This window comes from Mytilus edulis, unplaced genomic scaffold (assembly GCF_963676685.1).
Source record: "Mytilus edulis unplaced genomic scaffold, xbMytEdul2.2 SCAFFOLD_1422, whole genome shotgun sequence".
NCBI lineage: Eukaryota > Metazoa > Mollusca > Bivalvia > Mytilida > Mytilidae > Mytilus > Mytilus edulis.
In genome coordinates, this window is record NW_027267901.1 from 1 (window position 1) to 24,028 (window position 24,028).

The 24,028-nt window shown below is 32.0% G+C and overlaps 1 protein-coding gene across 1 annotated transcript; it reads left to right on the plus strand.

Annotated features, from left to right (window-relative positions):
• Nucleotides 1–320: 320 nt before the first annotated feature.
• LOC139506172 (tight junction protein 1-like) lies at nucleotides 321–23,617 on the plus strand. Its single transcript, XM_071295399.1, has 12 exons — nucleotides 321–368; nucleotides 1,032–1,202; nucleotides 1,841–1,986; nucleotides 9,805–9,855; nucleotides 12,376–12,471; nucleotides 13,029–13,114; nucleotides 17,615–17,825; nucleotides 18,820–18,917; nucleotides 20,110–20,343; nucleotides 21,952–22,000; nucleotides 22,895–23,032; nucleotides 23,457–23,617. The coding sequence occupies exons 1-12, from the start codon at nucleotides 331–333 to the stop codon at nucleotides 23,600–23,602; spliced, it is 1,464 nt and encodes a 487-aa protein (XP_071151500.1). The 5' UTR covers nucleotides 321–330; the 3' UTR covers nucleotides 23,603–23,617.
• The last annotated feature ends 411 nt before the right edge of the window (nucleotides 23,618–24,028 follow it).

Genomic DNA, 24,028 nt, shown 5'->3' on the forward strand with positions numbered 1-24,028 from the left:
AAGTTGTTATGGGCCATCTTGAAATAGCCGAAAGATAAAGAGCCAGGACGAAAGCTCTTTTGCCCTTTTTATATGTGTATATAAAAAAGAAGATGTGGTATGATTGCCAATGAGACAACTGTCCACAAGAGACCAAAATAATACATACATTAACTATGATATTGTAGTGATTCTTTTCTTTCAATATCAAAGATAAGTATATGCTGGTTTGTCATAGAAAATATTTGATTTTCTATTAATACAATATTTGACTATAAAGAAATGTGTATAGATGTGATAGTTTGCCAGTAGTTACATACAATTATTTTTTTTTCAGAATATGACAGAATAATGGCCAGTAAAGAGGCTGGGGATTCATTCTACGTCAGGTATGTAACTTGTCCATAGCTCATAAACAAATAGAAGAAATTAACCTCATACAAGGCCTAGCATACATGTACATGTGTAAGACTGATTATATTTGGAACATTCAGATCCACAGGAAAAGATTAATTTTGCTTTGTTTCGTAGATATTCTTATTATAGCTCAATTTCCAAAATCATAAAAAAGATGTGATATGATAGCCAATGAAACAACTTTTTATAAGTGAGTCTAAAAGCAACAATTAACAATGCATGGACTCATTATAATGGATCATAAAATACACATATTTCATATGCTGTGTATGTGTAAATAGTTTTACTAAATATCAAATACTAAACAAATAAACCAAAATATTGTTTAGACATATTGCAGGTTTCAGCTTGATGATATTCAGTATCAAAAATACAATAGTACAATAATATTGTGTATTGCTTGTTAGTTACTATTACAAAAGAATCTGAAGATACCAACTCATAAGTCAAAGAAAAACCAGAAACACCAAGAAAAACAGTCCTAATAAGTCAAAAACTAAAGATTGAGAAATACGAACACAATTAATAAGCAAACTTCAAAATAGATATAAAATTGCAACACATCAATGATATGAATGTTGATTTATTTGAAATATGTATATATAAAAGATCTTAATGTTTTTCCATTTTTTCAGAGCTCATTTTTCGTTAGAAACTGCAGAACAAGGAGAATTATCTATAAACCACGGCGATATTTTCCTGGTCAAGGATACACTATTTAGAGGAAGTGTAGGGTCATGGCTAGCTGTGTCGCTGGGGAAAAATAATAAAGAGAACAAAAAGGGAATCATTCCAAATAGAACAAGGTAATTACATTGGCATTGAAGATGAATGTCATATACTTTTGTTATGTATAAATTAGGGCTATTTGTATGGATTGTGAAGTATGAAAGGATTTTCAGCCCAACAAGAAAACCACCAAAATACATAGTCTTCAACAATAGGCAGGTGTTTAAAAACTATAAGTCAGCTACTGAACCAGTCAAAAAACGAACATGGATAAGTATAATTAAAACAACATTTCCACTACTGCTAACTTGAAGTGTTTTATAATCTGCATCCGTACCTAGCCATTTTAATACCACATATTTTTTACATGTTGACATACCTGAATTTTGTATCTTTGTATAGGTATAAAAACTGCATATGTTAAACCACTAAAAGAAAGGCCAAAAGATACCAAACATGTTCTCTGGGGCAATAAATCACAATGACTATTTTCGACTGTCTTGGATGATTTTATAATAGAATGCATAAGGGTAATGGTGTTTTACTTGTTGGAAAACCAGTGCTATGTTGATTTCCCTGGTGCTTTTTGAAAATTCTGGGTCGAAAACAAATTGAAAATGCCATTGAAAAAATTGAAAAACAATGACAAAACAGCAAATGATACAGTGTTACTTAGATTGTCAGTGATATAACAAAACATCTTTTTGATTTACAGAGCAGATGAGATTATGGGAACACAACAGACATCGGAAGCCGACAAAGAAAACTCACCGGCTAAAGTGGGGAGGGGCTTGTTTAAACGTAAAACTGCCCGGCGGTCCAAGTCTCTTGGCAAGGATCACTGGGAAGATGTTATATTTTGTAAGTCTAAAAAGCCTTTTGATTGGTTCAAAAGGTTGCTAAGGAAATTGTAGTGTAGTCGTAGTATAGCTATTGTAAAAATGGAATTGGAAACTGATGCAAAATATTTCTGAGATTATATGTATGTTTGAGCAAGAAGGAAAAAAAATATCTAGAAGCTTGTCAGATTAAAATTTTATTCTGAATAGTATCATATAACATTTGACAGTTCTATAAATCTGTCTTAAAAGCACAGCTCCTGATGATTTTTACGATTTTGAGTTATCCAAAATCTTAAGTCAAGAGTTTTAAGTGATCCAGGTTAATGCATTAAGATTTGAAGTGAACCAGAATCACGACTTCCAGAATCATTCATTGCGATTCTACGTAATCCTGCATACTGTGGATTGATTTATTTTTCGTGGTTTAATACCAGATCGTGGATGAAACAAAACTTGGAAATTTTCAGAGTTATTTTATTTCACGGTTTTGCCAAAGTTTACCCACCAAACTTTAGAATATTTGTCATTGGTTGAACAATTAATTGCATTGTTAACCTGTACCCAAGAAATTCACAAACATTGGTATCCAACAAATTATTATGAATCCACAGTATCAAGATTATAATTAACCAGGATTGCAAGTTTCCAAGTTCACCCATAAATATATATATATATTATATACTCATATGGTGCTAGTTGATATATTGTTTAATGTTTGTATATGTTATATTGTTAAGTTTATGTTGTTGTTATTAAATTTGTTTTATGTGTCTATGTCTTTCCATTGTCTATTTATAAAGGGGGGATAATTTTCGTTGATTTTATGTGTAAGGTTTTAATATCCAACAAGATACAAATTTGCTATAGATTTGTAAACAAAATTTGTTAGGAAATCCAGTATCCATACATTTCTAATTTTCTTTAATCCACAAAACTGTGTATCCAAAAAAACAAGTGGATCTTCAGTACTTGTACAGCCTGTCTGTACGTATAGGCTATATTTATGTTTTAAAAAATATTCAAACTTTAAATAACTGTTCAAGAAAAACTTCAGTTTATTCCAAGTATACTTTTCTTAATGGATATTTACACAAAACATATAATTTGCTGCTTTGTCTTTAGCAATGACAAAGAATATCCCTTAACTACAAGTCCTTTGTTCTTTTACCTAACATTGATGTGGTTTTGTGGTTTTTAGCTGATGATGGTGGTAAGTGTATGTCACCTGTAGTTTCCTCAGTTGCTATGACAACCTTTTAGTTTTTAGCCATGCTGCTTTTGTCATTCTATTCTATGTATCATTTGACCTCTTGACCTTAAAATGATTTACACAACAGCTCTTGTGGATTTTGTTGTTTTCACCTGTCCACACTGGACTGTCCACTCTTGACCACTCAAATTTAATCTCAGATTTTGTTAAAAAAAAATTAATTAGAAAATTTATTTTACACACTAGTACTGTTTATTTTATTCCTGTGGTGTAAAGGTGAAATAAAATATTTATATCAAAGTTATTTCCCTCTGTGGCCAATCTCACTATGGACAGGTGGAAAAAAACTCCATGTGAGCTGTTGTGTAATACATACCATCATTGTTCACAAAGCAGTCATTGTGCCACATTGAATGTCTGTCGTCTGCAACAAAGAAAAAGAATTTGCATGAACATGTCATCATCCTTTTTGATAGTTTCAATAGTGTTAATAGCTTATATATGTAGGACTCTAAAGTGCGATGGGGACGCTAAAGTGCGATGGTCACGCTAAAGTGCGATGGTATACGCTAAAGTGCGATGCATCCACACGCTAAAGTGCGATGGTCCGCGAAAGTATAGACGTAAGAAACGTAGTTTGATTATGACGTTATCAGTCGTTTATACAAACCAAAAATGAACATGCCGGAAGATAGATTCAGAATATTTTATTAACAATTTTTACAATAAATGTCCATGACTTTAATACTAGTAATTGATTTAAACTTAACCGTTCTTTGTCTGCTGTAGCGCAATGTTTATTTTTTTCGAGTGCTGGAAGGACTTGTATTCTGTAGTGAACAAATTTACTAAATATATACAAAACAGTATACGCATACTTATCCTGCTTCTATTAGAAGCAAACGGATACATTTGAAGCATTGTTTATGTGGCAGTTTACTTTTTGATCCTCGTTAAAATGCTGTCCATTTTAATAAAAGATACGTCCGACGGTAAAATAGACATACATGTTTTCATGTGTGAATTATAAATTTTCTGCTTAAACATTTGTTTGTACTGTACATTGTAGGAAAATAAAACATGTATTTGTTCTCGCTAAGAAAAAGGAGAAAGCTAGGCGAACATTGCCTTTCTCTCGCATTTGACATGATTAAAAGCTTATAAATAAAAGAATAAATGTTGCATATTCCGACAATGAACGAATTTTGTATTTATAATTTTTCAATGACGACTGTAAGGAAGGTTGTAACATTGGTGTGAACGACAATAATATATACCAATTATCCAAATATTCAATACCATGAATACGCTCCAAATTGTTAAAAATTCATTTTACATGAAATTTAATATTTTGCGACACATAAATTAGTACCTTAAAAGCAATTATTACTTGGTCGAACTTGTTTATTTAGAAACAATCACTTAAGCCTACCGGAAAATTATAAAGCCTATATCACATATGTTATACCTTAGCATACTAGCTTTTGCAAAACATTTTTAACCTCGATGTTTTAACCCTCGAATCTTACCCTTTGGACCATCGCACTTTAGCGTAATACACCAACGTACTTTAGCTAACAAACAACCATCGCACTTTAGCGTGAGACACCATCGTACTTTAGTGTAGACCATCGCACTTTAGCGTGACCATCGCACTTTAGAGTACCATCGCACTTTAGAGTCCACATATATATTATCATACCATGGTCGAGATACACAATAGACATTTGCATTGGATGTTTATCAAGAAGTGATCAACCAATCACATCATCATTTTTGTACATCATTGTCATGCATCATAGTAAATATTAAGGTCTCGCTCTATTTAAGGAATAGTAGGAATAGTTAAAAAGAGTTACCACTGTCAGTTACATTTAATGGTTATGAAAGGTGTTATCAGCGAGCAGAGCAAAGCTAGATTTAACAGTTGTGAACATCAAATTATAATTGAAAGAGTCAATTCTTTACTTACAATATTATTACTGTAAATTCAGAAATTATTGCGCTGTTTTTATTATTGCGAAAAATGCGACAGGGTTATGATCGCAAGAATTCAAACTCACATTTAAAAAAAATTATGCGAATTAACAGGTTATTTCTCAATATCGCAAAAATCTAAATCGTATTTTCATCTAAAATGACAAAATCACAATGATAATGCATGTAATAATTTCTGTATTTATTTCTGTATTTAAAATATTCCTGTTATATTTCAATATTTATGTATCCCAGAATCATCAACAGGCCCTATTCATCATTGTTGCCAAAGACTTTGACCTTCAACCATTTGAGGGCAGACATCATCCAATCAAAAATAGCTTTACATGTTACATTGCATTAGAATAATGATCAAAGTACTCAGAATACTGATGGAATGATAGAATAGCTTTAATTGTCAATGTTTGATACTTACACAATCAATATCATTGCACATCAAATAGAGTAGATATATTATTGATAATTATATAGCAGTCCATTTCTTAGTTCTATGCCTTTGTGGTAATTAGTAAGACCACTACTTCTGCTTTCTTGTTTCCCAGTAGGATGGAACAATATGACATTTGAACCATTATAGGAGGTCAGAGAACAAGGGTTAAGGGAGATTACTCTTGAATTGTTTGTAAAAAGCAGATTTGTCAGCAATTTTTATGTCCCACTTTTTTTATGAAGTTGAAGTCCGCTCATCTTGATATTTGGTACACCGTAATATGAACCTACAAATTTTAATGTCAAATTAAAGTTTTTACCAAAATTTCACAGTCCATTAAACATAGAAAAATTAGTGTGGGTGAGGCATCTGTGTACTATGGACACATTCTTGTTAAAAACTCATGTGAAATGTAATTAATGCTGATTGATCTTGGTCAAATGCTGTAAAAAAACACAGCTCCAGATCTGTTTTAAATAAGTGAATATTGAACCATTTAGTTGATGTTATAATTGTAGCTGGTTTTATAAGATCCAGATCCAATCAGGACTCATGGTGTATGTATCATTGTGTGCCTGCCCTGAGTCACGTCGTCCATTCTATCATTGTGTGCCTGCCCTGAGTCACGTCTTCCATTCTACTGGGGATTCTTTTATTTTCGTGGGTATCAATTTTTCGTGGATTGCTGAAAACTTGCATCTTCGTGGACATTTGATTTCGTGGTTTTCTCAATCTCTATATGCAAAGCCTATTGAAAATAAGCTATCTGTTGAACATTTGAATTCGTGGTTCACCAGTACCCACGAAATCCACGAAAATTGGTATCCAATGAATAATAATAAATCCACAGTATATAAGGATTGTGGATCACGTCAACCATTATTCCTAACTACTATAATCATTAGTCGGGGATATTATTGTGTGCCCTGTTGTCACTCACACCATTCTACATAAGACCATCCATAATCCTAAGTCAGAGATGTCATTTGGAGAATTTGGATACAATTTAATAGAACAATTGAACCACACATAATGTAATTTATTAAATTTTATTGGATATTTTCATCCATAGTTGGAATGCCAACATGGATTTGAAAGAAAGAAATGTATTTTAAAGATAATGTTGAAGCTAAGCCTGTGTTTTCACAATAATTCAAAGTAATGCCTTTAGATTAGATCATATTGGTTCTCCAAGTTTCCAAATTCTTCTATATATATATCTCTCAATATGAATCATTTCACAGTGTGTATTTTTCACAGTATCATATCCCAGCATATCGCTTTATCACAGAGATCTCACATGCATCACAAATCATAAAAAAAACTAAGTTTCTGCAATCTATTCAAAGGGAGATAACTTGTTATTTTAGGCAACAATTATTATGGTGAGTTCTCTGATTCCAGACATAGGAAACAGATAAGTCATAGCTTTCAGACGGATATGTAGTTCTAATAAAGATTAAAGAGTAGGGTTTACAACACAGGAGTTGGTTTCACAAAAAAATTTGCGACTAAGATTGATCCCTAAGTCATGAACAATTCAGTATACTTTTTTTGGTGAAAACGACTCCTGCATTATTGCAAAAAAAAAAAAAAAACTGTCAAGAATGTCCACCCCCTCCAGGAAGGCACTTTATTGTAACCTCAAAAAATTGAAATAGATTATACCCCCACCCACCTGTAAATGACCACAACACATGTAAAAACCTCAAAATCAATAATATTACACTTTTATCAACATACTGACACCCAACTCCTGCACTGGGGCACTACCTTCATCATGCGTTTTCTTTGAAATACAACTACCCACATTTAAACAATAAGCCTATCTTGGAGTGGAGTGGAGGGGCCTTGCAGCATATTTTCAATAATAGAAAACAAAATTGGCATTCAAATGTCTTCTATTATTCAAAGATTGATTTTGGATAATTACTGTATTAACACCCTACATTTTCCACTATTCTCATACACAATATTAAATGTCTTATTTCTTGAGTTTATGATAAAATTACATTATAAAAGAATTACTCTGAAAGCTATGACACTATTTCTTTGGTGAATCAGTATCCTAAAACACAGCATGATGAAAACTATGTATCTATTTTTATCTTGAAATTCTATTTCTTTATGTATATATATACATATATGGAATGAACTTATAACGGGAATATATATACACTCCTATAACAAGTTCTTAACTGAGTTATCTACCTTGATGTTCTAGGAATATGAAAAGTTTTTATATGCTCAATCCCGAAATGGGTAAACAAATAAGATTTTCAATCACAATGAAATGAAATAAAGAGGATTTGATGTAACAAATCACCGTAGCAGAAAAAAGCATATGCCATTTCAAAATGATCCCTTGCATCAGTGGGACTTAATGCAGGATTATTCAGAGGGGGTCTACTTGATGAGTGAGACAAAGATTCAACTTTAATAAAAATAAGAAGATGTGGTACGATTGCTAATGAGAACTCTCACTCAGAGACCAAATAAAGAACAAGGTTTGCAACCAACAATGAGCTTTGCATTCTGTCTAAATGCATATCATCTCTCAACCTTTCTTAACACTATTGTCAATCTTTGGTGACAATTGTAGTTTGACCAGACCAATCAAGATTCTTTGTCTATAATGCATGATCAGGGCCAATAAAACACATGTAATCCCACATCTAGTATAAGTTTAGCTTATCGATCAATTGATTGTTGTGTTTAAAAATCTTTTTTTAAGCTATTTTCACATTTCTTGATCGGTGTGAGAAAAATAGTTCTCTTCACTAGTGAAAAATCTGTTCTCGGCATATGATTGGTCAAATTTAATTGTGACGTTTAATTTTCTTATTTTCTTATTTTCTTCTGAATTTTCCTATTATGATGTCATGAAAAGTCGTCCATGCCTGATGACACCACATAAAAAGTACACAACTTTCTTCAAATCATGGAAAAGAAAGGAAAAAAATCATTAGAGAAACAGATTCCACCACTGTATCTTGTGTTTAACGATATTTCTCCACTCTCAATAGTTAAATTTTAATTTTTTTAAAAGCTTGGCAAGCCTCACGCTTTAAATATTAAAATTTAATTGTCTCAAGTGGAGAATTTCATAACACACTTGTTGCAGTTATGGAATCTATTTTTTTGCATTCTTGGCTATATGGTGTTAGCCACTTGTTATTAGTGGACAAAGCTGGAGAACCTTCTACAGGATTGTCAATGAGACAAACGAAGTGGATGTAAGCAATAGATGTGTTCATAACACTACAAGTTTAAATTTCACTTTCTTCTATGAATATTTAAAATCAGGGGAATTTTAGTTGGCGGTTTTGTTTGTGGTTTTGGACTAAGAAAGGGCAGGGCCTTGTACAATGCATTTTAAAAGTCAGTGAAATGCATGCAAAGGGTTAATTTGTAGGTAAATTGTCCTCCATGGATATAAGGCAAATGTAAAATTTTCCTGATATAAGATATCATCTTCCTGATTTAACTTTTCTGTTTTCAAACCTTATATAACGCCTTCTCTTCCTCTTTTATCTTCAATAAAAGAGATGTTGGTATTGTAGCTTGAAAAGTATGAGACAAGAAGGCTATTTTTTCGAAGAGAAGAATAGCAATTTCATTTTTATGAAATGAAAGATTTTTTCTTTCAAAGAATAGTAGTTTTTGCTGTATATTCCTATTCTTATGACCTATTCTTTATAAAGGAAACAAAGGATGACATATTTTGCATGGAACATTATTCCAAGCTATATTCTAAGTATAGAAATAGGCATGTTCAATACGGTATATTATATATTCAGGTTAAAAGAATCTATAAAATAAGATGATTATGCCATTTAAGTTATTTTCTCTTGTACATTTGTCTTACACAAATAAATTGTTGAGTAATCGTTAAAGAAATATTTGTTTTAAACATTAGAGCAAGAATGATCTGTGTTATCTAGAGTCTTTCATTATGTTTATGAAAATGGTTGGCACAAACATTTGATTGATTTAAATAGTTATGTCCCTTTACTTGTCTACCTTGTTGATATATGATAGAAAAATGAATGTCAACAACACTAACGGAAATATTTTCTAGGTATGATAAAGGTTTTTGAATTTTTTACAGTCAGTTTACTGTTATTCATTGGTATTTGTACTGTTTTTTTTGGTTTTTTTTATGTTGTTTCATTTTTATTTTTTTTTTCTTTTAACAGCTAATCTGACAACAAAGTTTCCTGCTTATGAGAAAGTTCTGATAAGTGATGGTGAGAAATTTTGTTTTTGTCGTTATCTCGTCACTAATAAAACAATCTTTAGTTTAATGGATTGAAGTTTGATATATTTAGTATTCCTAAAAACTAAAAATGGACAATCAAGATACAAAAGATACAAAGTGAAACTGACATCACCATAGCAAAGAACAAACAACAACTACTGAACATCAGATTTTAGAATTATACAAATAAAACATGCAGTCATAGAGTTCCTCACAATTGTTTTCAGTCAATCAAAATTACAGATTCTAATGAAACATAAAGTCAAAGTCACAAGATTTTATTTTTTTTATAAAATCCAAAATCTGGATTGTCATCAACACACAAAAAAAGAATATAATAAATGATATACATAGAATAACTATATCATACCTGCCAACTTTCACGATTTAGGCGTGTATTACACGATTTTGACCCTTTGTCACGATTGCACGATCGTGATCGTGAAAAACCCTCTAAAACACGATTTTGTGAAAATCTACACGAAAAATATGATGGTTCCCGATTTTGAACTGTGTCCAATAAATAAAGGCAACAGTAGTATACCGCTGTTCAAAACTCATAAATCCATGGACAAAAAACAAAATCGGGGTAACAAACTAAAACCGAGGGAAACGCATTAAATATAAGAGGAGAACAACGACACAACACCGAAACGCAACACACACAGAAACGGACCAAGCAATAGACAAAACACCACGAGAATAACAAATATAACATGAAAACCAAATACATGAATTTGGGATAGACAAGTACCGTGCCACGTCTTATCTAAAAAAATAAGAGAAAACACAAACGACTCAACGTTAAAATGCAACACACACACAGAAACGAACAATATTATAACAATGGCCATCTTCCTGACTTGGTACAGGACACTTTTAAAGGGGAATAAAAGTGGTGGGTTGAACCTGGTTTTATGGCATGCCAAACCTCGCACTTTAATGACAAAGTTAAATATAACATTGAAATGACAACATAATATTACAGGACTACAATACAAATAAAAAGGAGACCATATTAGACAAAGAAAAGCATGATTAATAGATAACAAAAAGCATCAGGTTTAAAATTCAATACGCCAAAAACGTGTCTAGTCCAAGGAAGACATTCGTGTTCAGCCAATCAAATTCTATGTTTCTTATGATCAAATTAATCAGCCAATCAAAAACGTTTTCTCTCAAGATAATTCTAACATCCTAGATTTTGAACTTGTGTTGAATTCCTCTGTTTTTAAAATCGTGAACATGGGAAATGGTTTTTCACCTGCAAGGAGGTTCTTACACAGAATAAGAATAAAAGCATGGCTGATTGACAAACTTCAATGATGCAGTACTACCATAAAGATAATAAATGGTAGTTTATTCACTAGTTTATTGATATTACACTTGCTGTAACAAATGTTATTTATGTATTTAATTAAATACCAAATCATTTAATGTATTATTCTTTATTTTTCACATGGACAAAACAAAAAACCTCACATGAGGAATCCCTTAAATGAGGGACTTAGTCAAGGGGTCATTTTACTTCTGTGAAAAATAAAAATGAAAAATGTAGATTTTTATTAACATTGTAACTTTACATGTAAAAATGGGAAATTCTGACATTATATTTAGAACTACTTTTCTAAATGTAAGGTCCAATTATTTTGAAAAATAAAGAAGATATACATGATATATTAGGCCAGGAACATACCAAAATTCTTGGACATGTGTTGACCAAATTATACCAGATAGATCATAAGATGTATAATTCTTTGGGAGAAGTTTCTTCAAATAATATAAAAATGTGCTCATTTTTAATTAAAGAGTGTTTTTTAATGTCCTTACATTGAGGGGGATACCCCTAGGTGTTGTTCCCAACCTGATTAAGGTCTTTCTTTGTGCATTATTTTAAATTGGAAAAGTCAACAATTATTTAATATCCTTACACATGAAATTAATTCCTGGTCTTGCAGCTACATGTTCATCTTTTCTACTGATTTATAATAGAATCATGCAAATAAACTTAAGAAAAAGGCATGTAAGCTCATCTTTCAAATATGACACTTTTTCTAGACCACAAAACAGCACACGCAAAATAGTCGTCGCAAAGAATTGTAACCTTTGAAATTGTTGTCGCGCACTAAAACCCCCATGGGCACTTTCAAAACTTGGCAGGTATGCTATATAAGTATAAAATCTGGATTGTCATCAACACACAAAAAAAGAATATAAAAAAATGATATACATAGAATAACTATATAAGTATAAAATCTGGATTGTCATCAACACACAAAAAAAAAATTATAAAAAAATGATATACATAGAATAACTATATAAGTATAAAATCTGGATTGTCATCAACACACAAAAAAAGAACATAAAAAATGATATATATGAAATAATTATATATGTATAAAATAGTGTAATTCTCATTTTTTTCCCATGCAATATGAATAAATTGAAAACATACATGCAATATAATTATATTTGAATAGTTTTTTTAATACGTTTTTTCTATTTACAGTAAACTTTGTTCGTCCGGTTGTGATATTTGGTGCTTTGTCTGACGTAGCTAGAGAGAAAATGCTGATGGAATACCCAGATCGATTTGAATCACCACGTAAGTATAGTTTATAGTGAGATTAGTAATAACTTGTCTGATGCATCGAAATGGAAAATGCTGATGGAGAGTTCTCGAAAAATGGTGGTCCTAAGATTTGACCACCAAAATTTGCAAAGGACCATCACAATTTCAGTATTTTGCAACAGAAATAATAGTGAATACCAGCATATACCCTGAAGGACCACCAGGGTAAAAAAAAATCTAAGAACTCTGTACTGATGGAACATATTTAAAAAAAATGTCAATAAACTCAGTAAAAGAGAAGAAGAAATATATGTATACAATTGACAAAAATATTGCTATGAAAAACAAATGTAAACATCAGTTTCTCCAGAAATACAATGTGACTTTACCCTTATACAAATTCAGAAAAAGTTGTTGACAGACACTTAGTTATCATAATACTATTTTGATTTGTTTAATTACAAAAAAATACATCTCTTAAGCAAACATCAAACTTGCACGCATATTAGAATTATGATTGGTTAGTTGGTCAATATTTTACAATACTTGAGTTCTTGGATAAGTTGTTTTATAATAATTGTTTTATACAGAACAAGACAACCATGGGTCAGAAGACGAGAAGAAAACAAGATCTGGTATTATAAGACTTGGTGCAATCAAAGAAATTATCAACAAGGTTTGTCACAGATTCTTTTAACTAATAGGCCACACCAATTTGATTTCTTGTTCTACGAATTTTTGGACTCAAAAATTTGGTGTGAGCGAGCGATTTGAAAATTTTAATAAAAAAATATTTAATTTGCAAATATTTGAGGCGAAGCTTGAAGAGTAAAGGGGAGCGATTATAATTTTTTTTGTAAACATAAAATAGAATGTTTTGACAATATTAAAACTTGATTTATCACTTGTACTTAAACATTTCTTTAATTTAGGAAGTATTTTTTCCCTGTTCAACAAGAAATAATTGAATAATTAAATCTGGTCTATGTATGTGTGACTGACAATGAGACAATTCTCCATCCAAGTCATAATCAGGTTCAGAACAACCCCTTAATGTTATAAATATCCCTTTTATGAGGGGTCAATATAAGTTATAATATTTTTTTTTGTAAAAAACACTTTTTAGTACAAAAGGGCTCACATTTTCCCAAAGAACTATAATATCTATCTGGTATTAAATGGTCAAAACATGTCCAAGAATTTTGTAATATTCCTGGACTTTAACCATGTTAACACATTTACTTTAACAGTTTAATATCATTCAAAATAAGTGGACTCCTCTTTTAGAAAAGTTGTTTAAAATATGATGTATTTCTCCTCTTTTTGATTAAAAAATCTTAAGTTTTCACAGGTTTTGTATATTAGCACTATACAAATCCTTGGTATTTCTATTTTCTTTCTACAACAGTAAAATGACCACTTGTGTGTGGGAGGTTTGTTCCCAAGGTCAAAGTACGGCCTTTTACACAGGGCTTTGATCCAGACCAAACAGCAAGCTATAAGGGACTTCAAAATTATTAATGTACACAATTCAAACAGGAAAACCAATAATCTAATTTATAAATCCAAACGGTAAAATACCAATTAACCACATCAACAATCGATAACTGATGAACGACAGGCCCCTGGATCAATCAGGACAGGTGCACAAACCTGCAGCGGGTATGGATAGTTTTGTTTTGCCAGCATACAATATAATTGCAATTGAAGGCAAATCTTTCAGAAGTTCTTAGTACTTTATTCTAACAACGAACATTTTTGATAGGGAATGAATATAAGTGAGGGGGAGAGAAACCAATGTTTTGTTCCGTACAGGTATTTCCATTGTTATATAATTTGTATCGAAGCACTCCCTGGGATAAATTGGTTTCATTCTGAAACAAATATTCTCACAGATATTTACACAGTGTGGTGGGGTGCTGATAAGTTTTAAATCGTTATATACAGGTTAGACTGTGATTTAAAAAACAAATGTTGATATCTTTTGATAATATTTACAACAACAAAAACGGTGCGGGAAATGGACATGATTACATTTACGGTTGCGGAAAACAGGACTATAAAAAAAAAAAAAAAATCTGTTTTGAAAAAAATAGCTGCGGGCAGGTCCGTCGAACAAGGAATTAAATTGGTGTGGCCTTATATGTATTTACATATTAATAAACATTTCATTGATCAAGAATCTGTGCATTCATATACTGTTCTGGATGTAATCTGGAAATCATCCATCATAGCCTGTACTAAAAATAGATTTTTATACAAATCTCTAATGGGAAAAAATCCCATCACTAAACAATTCCATCAGTGACAATGTGTTTTCTTTTTCCTTATCTTTTTTTTTATTTATTATTAGAAATGACACGAAAAATGCTGACAAACAAAAGACTTTTTAAAAAGTTTTATTTTTAGAGAAAACACATGTAGTTCATAAGATGTCACCCCTATCTATTGTGACAAATTAAACAGTCGGAAAGCTGACCCCGGTTTGACCCCATTTCTTAAAGCAACAATGGACGTCATGTGATTACCATATATGGGCATTTTTTTACCAAAAAAAGTGAAGCTCGTTTTTTGTAATTTGTAGTTTTTTGCATGAATAAAAACTAATTTCCTTTTAAGTGAACATTCTTGAGTATATAAGAAATATATTACTGAACTCAATTATGGATTAAACTCATTTTTTTCTCTCAAAATGTTTCTTCAAAGTCAAGGTGTTGACGAAAAAAATTGGTCACAGAAAATTAAAATCGTAATTTTCTTTCTTAACTTCTCGGGAAGCTATGCTGAATTTAAATTATGTTATGTAACATAACTTGGACTATGATGTGTCAAATTTGTGCCAGTTGATATGCTAAGATACGCAAATGTGCCAGTTAGAAGTGTCGATATTTCTGACGAAGCGGGGCCGACGGTAATTCACGAGTTACGTCCCTTTGTTTGAACAAACTATTGTTATATCAAGCAATATGCTGTTATTAACATGTGGATATTATTAAAAATTATCTTATTAAATATACTTTGATACTGTAAACATGTGCCAAAAAATAAAGAAACACATTTTATCACTTTTCAGAACTCAGTCCCTGTGAAATAGGCCCTATGTGTCCCTATGTGCCATAATAGAGGGGGAGGACAGGGGGTACCATTCTCCCTTCTCCCACCCCTCTTCTCCTTTCTCCTACCCCCGTTCTCCTTTCTCCCATTAGAATAAAACATCTCCTTTTGAGAATATTAGAAAACAATTTAAAAGGAGAGATATTTTATTTTTTCTCCTTTCTCCAACTTTTTCTCCTTTCTCCAACTTTTTCTCCTTTCTCCCAGCCTTCCTCTCCTTTCTCCTATCCCTTTCTCCTACCCCCTTTCTCCCTGTCTCCCTTACCCCTGTCCTCCCCCTCATAATAGGGTTAATAATTTAATATTAATTTAATATTCCAAGAGTTAATTTAATATTCATGTTTTGGTAAGTATTTTTACTGCTGCAACCAAATTATTTTAACACAGAAATAAATGTCTACTCAATTTATACAAGGGGTAGTCTAAAGACTCTAAATATTAATGAATAATGGATCAAGACAGTATTAAAATGATAAAAAAAACAGGAATAACTTTTCATTACTGACACTTGCAAGTTGGTCCTACCTTTTTCATTTAAACATAAAAGAGATCATAATGAAAGTATTCTGAATGTAAAATCTTTATTATTTTAAATTTATAAAAGGAAAATTAGTTTGCAATCCTTGTATGAACAAACTAAATATAACCATGTTGTCTCATTGATTTCATGCAAGTTATAGTTCTAATGAATGGACTCAAATTATAAAAATAACACACTAAACCAATAAATAAATGGTGCTGGTCATGAACTTGAAAATAAATAAGAACAAAATAGACTTAGTAATATTTTTCTTTTTCTATTTAAAAAAAATAATATTACATTAAAAAAACTATGCATTTTTACATTTATAGAAAAGTATTTCAGAGCAGTTTCTGGGGGCTAAGTCAACAATTATGTTTTAGATCACAAGTCAAAATTAAGTCACACTTCATGTCAGTATGATAATGCTTTGAATAAGATTGATTAAAATGATACTCTGAAAGAGATTGTTTGAAGGCAGCAACCATTTGTTTTCAGGGAGGGGGGACTATGGATTTTTTTCCAGACAAGTTGAAAACAATTCTTCTCTTTCAATTTTAGCATTTCATTTAATGGCATCTGAGGGTAAAACAAACATTTTTTTTCTCAGGGTCAAAAACAATTTTTTTTTATCCAAAAATTGGAAACAAACTTTTTTTCTTCAAAACAATCAAAAGCCACCACCCCCTACCCCCTACAGAAAATCAAATGGTTGTTGGCTGCCTAAGTTGAAATTTAGGACAATACTTTCTCATTTACTTTTGCAGGATTCCTTTATCACAAAAAAAAAAGTGTTATTTTAAACAACGAATGTGTTTTATGTCAGTGCATCTAAAGCAGTTAAGGTTGTGCAAAGACAGTATAAGATTTCCTTACCTTGGTTTAGTTAAGTCATACATTTCACTGACTTAAAGAGAATAATTAATCCAGTCAAATATTCACAGCTGATCTCGCCATTACTTTTTCAAACAAACATACTAAATGTGTGTACATTGACTGTGTTCAGATGCCAGGTGACATCGATGTGTAAGACCGAAAATCTACAATGTCAAAAAATGTCTTTCTTTTGGAATTTAGTTCAAACGGGGTTTCCCAAGGGGTAAAAGAACGTTATACTTTATGATTTTTTAAAATTTTGAGATACGTATTATTAATTGTTTGTATAGTACATATAGTCTTTGTTAATCTGTGAAAAATAGAAGAAAATAATTTTAAACGACGATCAACGGCATTACGGGATCGTTAAAACACGGCCAATTTGACATGTTTGAGATTTTTTTTTCCTTTTGATAATAAACTCCATGCTCAACAAATCGAAATAAATCTATTTCAGACCCTAATGGCAAGTAGGAAACTGAAAAAAAGATAAACTTCCAAATTGGCGCCAAAAATAAAATCCGCGAAATTAACGCAATTTCAGAATGGCGGGTTTTAATATCAGTCCCATTGTTGTCTTAAGAAAGTAGCAACAACGGTCGTTTCTAAGGGTTTGCTTTCCGACTGAAAGAATTAATTATCATTCGTTTTGTTTTTATTTTCCAGAGAAAACATTGCCTGTTAGACGTGACTCCTAACAACGTTGACAAACTAAATTATGCACAGTATTATCCAATCGTCATCTTCCTGAAAGCTGAGAGTAAAAACGTCGTCAAAGAATCTCGGTCTCGTCTGGCTAAAGGTTCAAGTAAAAACCCAAAGAAACTTTATGAGCAAAGTTTAAAGTTAGAGAAAATGTACAGTCATCTGTTTACTGGTAGGTTATAAGGAATAACAGTACTGTGTTTAAAAATTTGTCACCATCAATTGCTGATTTTAATATTATTTATACAGCTAGGTTGATTTCAATAAATGATCTGTTATTTTGTATTTGAAAGAATTAACATTTGTAAAAATGAAATAGTTTAAATCTTCCTTGAAATGTTATCTGTGATTATATAGATATAAAAAGATGGGTATGAGTGCCAATATGACAACTCTCCATCCAAGTCACAATTTGTAAAAGAAAAACCATTATAAGTCAAAGTATTGTCTTCAACATGGAGCCTTGGCTCACACCAAACAGCAAGCTACAAAGGGCATCAAATATGATTAGTGTAAAACCATTCAAACGGGTAAACCAATGGTCTAATCTATATAAAAAAAATGAGAAACAAGAAACAATTATGAGCAACATTAAAAAAAACGACAACTATTGAACATCAGATTCCTGACTTAGGATATGTACAAACAAATGCAGCAGGTTTAAACATTTGAATAAGTACCAACCCTCACCCTTACCTGAAAGAATAGTGTAACATCACAACATAGACATTATATATCAATTAATCAATTAGCTCTATAAGATATCAGAAAGAGGCTCCTGATTCTGAAACTGACAACTGACTACTAACTTTTGAGGATATGTTTATATTTAATTTTTATAGATTGAGGAAAAATCATATTATATATCATCAATACTTTATTTTTTGGTCTTGATTAATTCAGTTGAAATGTTTAGAAGAAATTTTGTTGACAACAAATATTTGTTACTTACCTGTACCCTTAAAATCTACAAATATTGATACTCCACAAATAATATTAAACAACAGTTTCTGTTGATCAGATTTCTATGTATTATTATAGTGATAGAAATTAGTCCTAAAAAAAACCCAAAAAAACAAAAAAAGTAGCATATAAAAATTGTAACTTTGAACATGGTTTATAAAACTTTAATTTAATTAATAATTATTTTCATTAAATATAAACAGGTGCAGTTGTACAGAATAACACAGATATTTGGTTTAGAAGGGTATTGGAAGTTATTGAGGTGCAGCAGAAACAACAGATCTGGATGTCAGAGGGACAAGTGAGTTATTTCCCATTATATTTATACAGTGAAACCTGTTTGAACCAAACCTCTTCGTGACTTAGGATTTTTTTCGGTTTTGGCCGTTGTTCAGTTTTATCGGGTTCACAACGTACATAATTTGATATGACGGTGCTTATGAACATGTTTGGTTTAGACAGGTTTTTGGTTAAGGCAGGTTTCACTATAATTAAAAGTTTTCTGCCTCAGGTTATAAGTGTTCTCTCCAGATACTGTGACTATCTCCACCAGTGTAGGCTAACAAACAAACATAGGAATAACACATATTATAAAAAATAGGATTATTTTCACGCTTTCAAAGGCGAATTCTTTTCAGCAAGGTTATTTTTTATGTTGCTTGTACTGAACTCTTTTAACCATCTTAAAATATAAGCAACAGCATATTTTCACTGTATTCCCTGATACAAAAATTAGTGAAAACAAACTCTTAATGAAAATTTTCCACATGACAATATTTATCTTTCATTGACAATGAATGCTGTTATCCTGAATAACCTGATAGAAGTAACCATAGTAACATTTTGTCTTTAGATATAAAGGAAGATGACTAATGGGCCGTTCCAGTTAATATCTGCTAAAGGGGGATGGATGGTCCTTTCTGAGGGGTGTAAAATTTATACATCTTAGGGGTGAAATTTTGGGTTTTTTCATCTGACACGTACACTTATACGCAAAAGTTTTTGAGGGTCTTGCAGGAGTAAATAATTAAAAATAATTACATCTTAGGGGTTACAAAAAATACCTATTTCAGATCTTAGGGGTGCTTAGGAATGTAGACAGTTTTGTATCATGCATTATCTGGTATTGTATTTAAAATTCTGATGAGTACAATCTTTGCAGTAAAAAATTCTGATAGGTCAATTTTTCCCATGAAAGCCCATCCACCCAATATGAACAGAAACTCTACATCTGATAGGTCTTAATTTATAGATCTGATAGGTAGTTTTTCATGATGTTTTTTTCTGATAGGTATGAAAACAAATCTCCCAATCCATCCCCACCTGTCAGAAATTAACTGGAATGGCCCAATGTATCATGCTACTGTCAGGACTCATCTAAATAAGAAGCTGTGTGGTCATCATTAATTCAAGATGTCAAATAATTAGTCAATAAAAATATTGTAATTTATAAAATTCCATTTGATTTCAATGTAATTCTTTGACTTTTTCAGCCTGAAGACAATGTCCACGATGATTACTTGTTCCCCATGAACAGCCGACTCAGTTTTGCTGGACCCCGTGAAAGTGAGCAAGACTTGACTCGTCATAGGGATGAGTTTGAGTTCTCCCCCAAACATCGTCCACGATTAATGAGGTCGTCATCTGATCCCAGTGTTAACACTATGGAGAAGATCCCTGGTATCCCTCCTTATCCGGCTCCGCCAAGTTATCGTAAACCATCGAGTGTAAGTACAATTAATATTATACCAATTGTTAAGGATGAAGAAAACAAATTGGGGAAGATACATATAAAAAAAAGATGTGGTATGATTGTCAATGAGACAACTCTCCATGAGAGACCAAATGACACAGAAATTTACAGCTATAGGTCACTGTATGGCCTTTAACAATGAGAAAAGTCTATACCGCATAGTCACCTTGGACAAATGCTTCATAGCAGCCTAAATGAAGTTAAGTGAACAATTTGTCCGAAGTTTCCATTTATACCCATATACTAAAAAATTCATTAATCATTACATTTTTCGGCCGTACATTAAAGCCAGAAAGCCTTGTGATGAAAAATCGAGATATCATTTTAGGAATCAAGTAGTTGATAAGTTCTCTCATACGACTTATGATGACATTCTTATTACCCTGGATGAGGAAAAACAAATTTGGGAGGTTAAAAAACTTCTGAAAAGTGGTGTGGGCAATCTTCATTTTGCCCTTCCATTCATAAAGTTGCATGATAATTACCTACAATTATTAAGGCCATCCATTTGAAATAATCACCCATCAAATTTAAATAGAAGTGCCTTCTGACCTTTACCCACCCAATCTACAAAACTAGCACTACTTGAATTATAATGTAAAATATTGCCATGTCCATGTTACAGCAGATTTCAATGAGTGTGTAAGCTTGCTTGCTAGCTGAACCATGGAGTCATTATTAGGTAAGGTATACTACCCTCCTTTCGAAGTAGCCTTGTCCTGCAGACAGATAGATTGGTTATCTGTCGAACTAGTCTATTCTTAAAGGAGGGTAGTTTACCTAACCTAATAATGACTTCACGGTTCAGCTAGCAAGCAAGCTAACCAAAGATAATATGAGGCAGGCATAACCTGTGAATGGGGACGAAGTCTGTATGTATTATTTTCTTAATTCAATTATGAAACCGAAATACCGTACGTAACGTTCCCGATTTTGGTTCTGTTGTTAGGGAATTAGCTGTGACGTTCTTTAAGTTATGACGTCATATTCGATGTAAACAAAAGAAACGCTTTCATCAGGTAACGTAACGTTTTTTTTCATATCAAACAATTATTAAAATTGAATTTGTATTGAGATCCAATCTTATGTTTTACTAGACTGATAAATATAAAAAAAAAATCAAAGTCTCATGCAAACAAGACAGATTTCTGCGCAAATGCGATAAAACCGGAACAGGAACTAGATCTGAAAAAAAACGTTAACGATTTTGAGTTCATTAGTACAATGAAAAATTCGGGAAATTTTCCCAGATTTTTTTTTTTTTTTTTTTTTTTTCATTGATTTTTCTACCGTAATTGGGGACTTCGTCCCCATATTACCTTTAGCTACCAACTCAATGAAATCAGCTGTAAAGATTTATAAAAACTGAGATGGCTCAAGTAGGGGCCTTGTAGGCTGAAAGTTCTTGATCTACTGTTTGCCAAAATATAGCTATGGCAGCTGAAAGTGACATAAAGCACAAACAAGCTATCAATCATTTATTCATCTTTATTCATTAATATATTTACACCCATAATGCAACAAAATTAAACCCTATCACATATGATTTGCATTATAAATTTTGTATCTTTTTATTTTACAGCCGACGTCACCTGGGGGAGGAATGTATGACGACAGACGTTACGTTGATCGTAAGTAATGTCAATTTTGATTGGTTGTTTATTTACCCTTACCAACATATAAACTTAACATGTCCATTATTTTAACGTGGCTGTAGGAATCTTTTTGTTTGTAGTTAATTTGTGTGGATGCTTGATATGAATCATAGTAGAGTGATGAATCTATTTATGTTAAACTTTTTCAGCTTTGCTTCTTATATAAATTTATCAAAAGAGTAGTAGTAGTCTGGAGATGTTGAGCTCTATATAGGAATACATTTCCTTAAATTTAAAAGTATTTCAAGAAACATACCTGCCAACTGTCACTATTTGCGGGGGATTTCCCCAATGGAGGCTCCCAATTTTGAAAGAGCAACTTTGTCCACAATTTAAACAAAACGATTAATTTTACAATGACTTTAGGCTTATAAAAGTAGAAAGAAGCCAAAAAACAACATTGAAATGTATTTGAAGGCCCCTTTGAAGGTTTTTTAGGACTATGACAGCCATCTTGCATGCAGAACCCCCATGGGCATTATTAAAATTTGGCAGGTATGAAGAAACAACAACAATATTTATATTCTAGCTGAATCACTTTTTGTGTTTTTATTTGAGTAACAGTACTAGTTTATATTTCAGTAAGATAACATTTGTTTTTTTTTATTTTATACGGAAAAATTTGATGCCTAAAATGAATACATAACAATATATGACATCAAAACCATTTCCCAACTTCCCTTGCTGTCCTCCCTATTTGTTTTAATGGAATAGTCCTAAAATAAACTAGATGTATCAAACGACTTAAACTTTGTAGTTTATGAATGTTTAAAAACAATTTATTTTTTCATTAGAAATATACTTGAGTTTTCTGGCTTTAGCTAACCAGTGTGAGTTTTGTGTGAACTAACTTGACCATTTTATTTTCAGTTGACCAATCAGAGGATAGATATTACCCATCATACTATGCAAACAATATGTCGCCACGCCACCCTAGTCGAGCACATATTGATGCTTATGCCACAATTACTCCGCATGAACGACTTCGGCCCTCTCTCCCTACTGATGGTAGGTTAAAACACAAATATTTTTATCATGTAACACCAGCTATAGTAGATTGTTTTAAAAGATTTATGAGGTTAAATGTGCTCGGTGAACCGTAAAAAGTATAAGACCTTTGTTTACTATTGTAAATTCAGAAATTTCTGCGATTTTTGTACTATTCCAGTGAACTCTTTAATTTCTTTGGTAGGGATTTTCATAGATTGAGGTACTATTGTAATTTTTGATAATATTGGATTTTGTGGTTTTCCTAAAGTATGTGTACATGTGTGTGGAAAGATTAATTAATGTTTTTAGAACAGTATCTCATCCATGCTATGTGTACATGTGTGTGGAAGGATTAATTAATGTTTTGAGAACAGTATCTCATCCATGCTAAAATGAACTGTATGTATAATATCAATAAAAGGTTTTAAACTTATTATTGTAGAACGATGGTTTGATCCTGCTTACGATTTAAAGTCGGCACCAGATCATCGGAGAACTGATAGTGACCCTGCCCATCGATCATACCACAATTCTCATCCTCACATTCCAAATGATAATAAGGTAGGTCATCACCATAACAACAGATAGTGAGTGACCTTGCCCATCGATCATACCACAATTCTCATCCTCACATTCCAAATGATAATAAGGTAGGTCATCACCATAACAACAGATAGTGAGTGACCTTGCCCATCGATCATACCACAATTCTCATCCTCACATTCCAAATGATAATAAGGTAGGTTATCACCATAACAACAGATAGTGAGTGACCTTGCCCATCGATCATACCACAATTCTCATCCTCACATTCCAAATGATAATAAGGTAGGTTATCACCATAACAACAGATAGTGAGTGACCTTGCCCATCGATCATACCACAATTCTCATCCTCACATTCCAAATGATGATAAGGTAGGTCATCACCATGACAACATATATTGACCTTGCCCATTGATCATACCACAATTCTCATCCTCACATTCCAAATGATAATAAGGTAGGTTATCAC